Source organism: Clytia hemisphaerica, unplaced genomic scaffold (genome assembly GCF_902728285.1).
Source record: "Clytia hemisphaerica strain Z4C2 unplaced genomic scaffold, Clytia hemisphaerica genome assembly, whole genome shotgun sequence".
NCBI classification, from domain to species: Eukaryota; Metazoa; Cnidaria; class Hydrozoa; order Leptothecata; family Clytiidae; genus Clytia; species Clytia hemisphaerica.
In genome coordinates, this window is record NW_027104377.1 from 140,318 (window position 1) to 146,324 (window position 6,007).

The 6,007-nt window shown below is 33.9% G+C and overlaps 1 protein-coding gene across 1 annotated transcript; it reads left to right on the forward strand.

The window, feature by feature from the left end:
* Nucleotides 1-3,624: 3,624 nt before the first annotated feature.
* On the forward strand, nt 3,625-5,452 carry LOC136818865 (acyl-CoA-binding domain-containing protein 4-like). The gene has a single exon (XM_067075093.1). The coding sequence runs from the start codon at nt 3,775-3,777 to the stop codon at nt 5,260-5,262; it is 1,488 nt and encodes a 495-aa protein (XP_066931194.1). The 5' UTR covers nt 3,625-3,774; the 3' UTR covers nt 5,263-5,452.
* Nucleotides 5,453-6,007: the final 555 nt, after the last annotated feature.

A 6,007-nucleotide genomic window follows, 5' to 3' on the forward strand; every position in this document is an offset into this window, starting at 1 on the left:
GCAGACAACTTTTAGGTCGTGAGATATGTCAAGTTCTCTCAAAGCAAATTGAGAACTTTTTTGGAAAAGAAGCATGCAAAACATTATTGTATTTCACAAACAAGGTTCTTTAATATTAATAATATATGCTCAAAAAAGAATCTTTTTTTGCTTTAAACTGATCACAGAAGAAAAAATAAAGTATAATAACATCATACACAACTATCACTTAAAAAGAGAGAAAAATCATAAACAAACATCTTTATGTTATCAGTAGAAGAAAACTGAAGCTATAGAAAATGAATACAAACCATTACTGAATACTTTTATGAAGTTTATAAAGTATAAAGACCAAAAAACTTGAGTTTCAAAACAATAACAAACATCCATTTTCACAATCCGCCTCCAATTTGAAACCTTTTCACTCGCAAAGCATTGTGGGACAGAATTTTAATTCCTATCTGTAAAACGCACTTTTCATGAAGCGCCATTTTAATTTTTAAGTTTTCAGCCCGAGATAAAAAGTTGACTCAAATTTTCCGTAGAGATAGGGCCATTTTCCTCAGATGTTAGTTTTTAGCGCTCTTTAGAGCTTCAGCGTGTCGCGTTAAGCAAACTCCACAGCTGCTATCAGGTTACCAGAATCAGATCTAAAACTCAAGCATTCACGCCAAAAATTTTCGCAATTCAAAAATTTTTTGGAAACATCGAGGAAATATTCAAAAATCAAATTAATTTGTACAAAAAGTTTTGTTAAAAAAGGGAAAATTCAAGTATTCACTCAAAAAACAGTGCAGATTCCCATTCGCGCAATTGAAAAGAAAATTTTCACGTTCATGTAAGTTTTTTTCAATTCATGCATACATGCAACCGAAAGAGCCCATTCACGCATTCGCGCAAACCGCTTTGGGGCTACCTCTAAGGGGAGAAATTGCCCAAAATTTTGGCAAAAATCTCTCAAAGGGTCCCAAAAATGTCAATTTTTTTCTCTCAAAGGGTCGATTTGTCAACTTTTGGCTCGGTTATACCCCTCACCTTGCAAACCAACACAAGTGTTACACGTAAGCCAAATCGCATATTATGAACAACCTCTAAATTACCGAGTACATGAGAAAAAAAATCGAAATTCGTAATGGCGGCCAAGCCCACGCTGATAACTATCAAAAATCGTTGTTTTTCAATCAGCTATTGGAGCTCAATAAATAGATGAAATAATTTGAAATAAAAAGTAAATAAACCTTGAACCTTTCATTAATCCAAATAAATAAAAGTATTCATCTAAAGTGAAGATAACATTTCAAAATAAAACGATTTCCAAACCAACTTAAAGTCAATGTCTGCCAACTAAAAATTTCTCTGCGGGGTCACTGGCAAGGAGTTACGACTTCAGACTTTAGATTCCAATTCTTGTATAGGCTGCAACTACACTGCCAAATGATCGGTATTACAAATACTTTGTCCATAAGTTAAGAAAATGAAATTATTATCTAGCACGGGGGTTTTGTTTTTAAAAACAAACTTCAAAATAAAATTTTTAATGAACTTATTACTTAAAATATCGCTTACCCACATAATTTATTTATGATAACACCCCTTTCTTAAATAAATGGGCTCTTAAAGTCTTTTATGTTTGCCGCAAGAAGGGAGAAAAATTCAATTTGACCCCCTGTTTTTTCACTCTTTTTCTAGCTAGTTCCCGCGTGTTAGTGTAGACACAACTTTAATCCGGGGAAATGAAGTGTTTTCATTGGTCTAAAATCAAGGATGGTCACGTGACCAGAATTTTTATCCAGGGAAATGCTGTGGCGGCAATGTTTTGCTTCAGTGAGTTTGACCATTTTTTTGTTTTGATTTGAGCGGGGGAAATTTCTGTACAAAGCAAAATATGGCTTCGTTGGAATACTGGTTGAAACACTTTTTTTTCCAAGTACCCCCGCCCGCCAGAGAATATCTGGCGCCTAATCAGTAAACGTCAAAAAGCCGATAGTACTCTGGGAACAAGGTTGATGAAATCATTTTCTATTTGCTCCGCTTTTGTTTCAAGGAGTTTTTGGACCTACCCTTGGAGGTCCTTTAAATTAACTGTTGTCTGTTCGTCCGTTGGTCTGTTACCAGCATTTCTCGAGATTGGCTCATTAGTTTTTTCTGATTTTTGGCACAAAGATGCAAAATGGCAATGGACAAAATGTGACGGAGCCCAATTTTCAAAAACTCTTTTTTCGCCATTTTCTCGAGATTTTATCTTTAGTTTTTTCTGATTTTTTGCTCAATGATGCGTATTAACAATGCCCAAAACATGGCTGAATCTGATTTTTGAGAAAAAAATTTTTCCGGTGGAAAATGCCGGAAATATGCCGAAAATCGCTGTTTTTCTAGATTTTCATTAGACTTTTTCCTTATTATTGCTTGTTTTTTCATTCAAAAACATTACTAATAGCAATGCCCACCATCAAGCATGTTTCAATTTTTAATAAAATTGATTTTTGAAGCTATTTAAAAATCGCCGGAACAACCTATTTTCGCCAGAAAGACAGTATTTCTTGAATTTCTCGAGCTGTATTTTATATTTTCTATGAAATTTTGCGACAATACCTAAAATGTGACGGAGCCCAATTTTCGAAAAACATTTTTTCCGGCCGAAATGCCGGAAAAACTGGTTTTTTAACATTTTCTTGAATTTTTATCCTTACTAGTTTTTTCTGATTTTTTGCAGAAAGATGCGTATTCGCAATGCTCAAAACATGGCCATGACCTTCCATGGGAAAAGGAACAATCTAACCAACGTTTTTAATGGTAGATTATCAATCATGTGCTAAAATTCCCAGTTCAATTAATGCTTTTCTATCAGTAAAATTCAACTAGTAACTTTTACCTGTATCTTTTATCAGTTCAATTTACTGATACAAATTTACCCATACAAAATTTATGGATACAAACTTCATCGGTAAAGAAGTCATTGCACTGTTTTACAAATGTGTTAGTGTTGGAATGTTATCTAAAAACAAAGTAAAAACATTTGGCTAGTTTGAAAAGCAGGTCACAGGTCATAACACAGGTCACAGGTCAAACAAAATATAAACCTGAAAATTGTAATGCACTTGTAACATATATAATTCATAACATAAGTTACTAAAAATATATATAATGAAAATATTATATGCAAAATATTCTATTCAGCCACAAATGACAAAATGACACTAAAATTATGTAAATAATGACGTTATCACAAAATATGAGGCTTTTTCACCTATTTACAACAAAATGTTTTTTCATGCTCAATAGGATGCTGATAGTACACGTGGATATAAATTAACAGGTTTTGAAAACAGTTTTAAATGCTCAAAGAAAGCTGTTTTAGAGAAATGAAAACAGTGACATCATTTTTATCAAAAATACAAAGCAGGTGATATTCCTTTTAACGATATTCCTTTAAGACTTTGCATCCTTTGATCCCTGAAAAAAGTAATTTTTTAACCCGGAACTCCTTAAAATTCATTGGAACAGCCGAAAACCGGCGTAAAAATGGGTTTCCTTGATTTTCTTTCACAGTTAACCAACTTAGTAGTTGTTAAAATGTAATGTAGCCTAATTTCAAAGAAAAAAATTGTTTCTTGTCCCTTGATGATAGAAATGTGCTGAAAAAGTGGTATTTTGGGATAACCCTTTGGGAATGCATTATAGTTTTTTCTGACGTTTTGTTTATTTTGAATTTAGTTTTTTCTGTTGATCAGCCAGGTAGGTCCATAATGGTATCACTTGTTCTTTAAGAAATAATAAATAATCAAGATTGGCAAAATGAAAGATCTTCAACCAGAAACAGAGGAATCTGAAGTTCTTGAAAACTTTGAATTAGCTGTGCAATTGGTGAAATCACTCCCTCAGAAAGGTTCTTTTCAGCCATCCTATGCAGAAGCAGCAAGAATATACAGTTATTTCAAGCAAGCAAAGTTTGGACCATGTAATATACCTAAACCAGGATTCTGGGATTACATAAACCGTGCTAAATGGGATGCTTGGTCTGGCCTTGGTGACCTTCCACGCGAGAAAGCAATGCAAAATTATGTTGATGAAATAAAGGTTCTCTTTGTCAGGGTGAAAGAACTTGAAGAATTCCAAGAAAGAGAACATGAATTTGCTAAGTTTTTGATCCCTTTTTGCAAAGCAAACCATATCCCAATGAGCCGAAAACTCATGGATATGGTGAAGAAAGAAGACAAAATGAATGACCATGTTGAAATGCCCAGCATTGTCTCAAGTCAGGCAAACATTTCAGTAAGTAATGGAGCAACTAAAACTGGAAATGATATATTAACAGATGATGAAAGTGAATTAGAAACCAATGGTCATGAACATTCTATTCTCCTTGAAAAAACACATGAATCAAAAAATGTGAAATTTGAATTGAATGAGGAGAGTATACCAGAGGGTCCCTTGGGGGTGAGCAGTAATGAATCGATTGAGATTGTGGAGCTCGATAAGAGTAAGGATGAAACAAGTAGTGATGAAAAAGAAGATGAAGATGAAGAAGAGGAAATATTTTGTGATCCACTTGATCCTTCAGAAATGCCAATGGAGAAAGAATCAGTTACTGAAAGCTCTCTAACAACAACTGACTCAGGAGTCACTTTCAACGAAACTGTTATAACAAACAAACCAGTCGTCAGAAAAAGATCAAAAGTTATTGAATCTTCCTCTGATTCTCATGATCCTGTATCAAGAGAATTGAAGCAACCATACCATAAACCAAGAAGAGGACAATACAAAAGAACTGGTTTCAGTAACGGAGGAATATCAAGGAGCTACCATGTGCGTCGCCACAAGAGGTTGGATGAGAATAATGGACGCGACAATGGTCATCGAAACAATGGAAACCATCACCATCAACATCAAAGATCACACCCGCCTGCAGGTACACATAGTGTATCCCACCCTTCACACTCAAGTAACCACCCATCACAACAGTCTCAAGGTAACAATCCACCTAGTGATCACAGCGATAGCACTGACTCCTACGTCAGCAGTGGCTCATACAGTAATGATACTATCGGACTTAAGATTGTAAATTCTCTTGAAAGAATGGAAGATAATATGCAAAGTATCATTGAGCGTTTGGATTCGATTGAGGAGACAGTAAAAGTTGTCACCAAACCCAAAGTACCATGGTGGCAACAATACATGCCCTCAAAAACTATGATGATATGGACCTTTTGGCCTATTATTGTCAATATTCTCTTTTTCCTTTACTGGAAACGATTCAGGAGACAAAAAATTAAAAAATGTTAAATTTAAATCAAATCAAATTTAACATTCATGTAAAAATAGTATTATATGATTTATTTTCCAATTAAGGTTGTAGATAGATGATTTTGACAGTCTTTATTCAATACTCTTACATCACTTTAAATTATATCCTACATTTGACAAATTTTGACAAATTTTTCAGAAATCATGTACATTTTTTGCTCCAAGGTTAAAAAAATCCAGTGGGTTTTGTAGTGCAATTTTTAAACATTGAATTTCGAATGGGGATGAATGAAATCAAAGTAAATTTTGCAGTATGGCTGACATTACGGGGTATTTTCTTATCAAGGACAAAATTTTGCCAAATTTCCCAGTGTGACTGGGGTTCCAGTGGGACTGTGACACAGGGGTGTATTCTTAGAGATCCATTTTATTTTATTGCAAGTGTGACACGTACCTTGATGTCAATGAAGGAACTCTCTTTGTTGTTATATTTTGTTTCATTCATATTCAGTCATATATTTTTTCAATAGATCTTATCAGAGTTTTTAATTTTTCTTAAAAAGTGAAGGAATTCTATTGTAATAATCCCGAAACAATCCCACAATGCATCGCTTTTTTAGAAAAATGTTCACTTCATTTTTTTCTGAATTTTCATTTGATTCTTTTTAAAGTGATACACGTTTTTTTTATTACAACACCTAAAATTTGGCTGAGCCTGGATGTGCTTATTTTTTTGGCAGTTTTCAGTCTACAATGTTCTTAAATGCGTTCTTAATTTTTCAGA

What these genes read in the sequence shown, in the direction of transcription:
- LOC136818865 (XM_067075093.1), top strand. Translation starts at nt 3,775, where the DNA reads ATGAAAGATCTTCAACCAGAAACAGAGGAATCTGAAGTTCTTGAAAAC.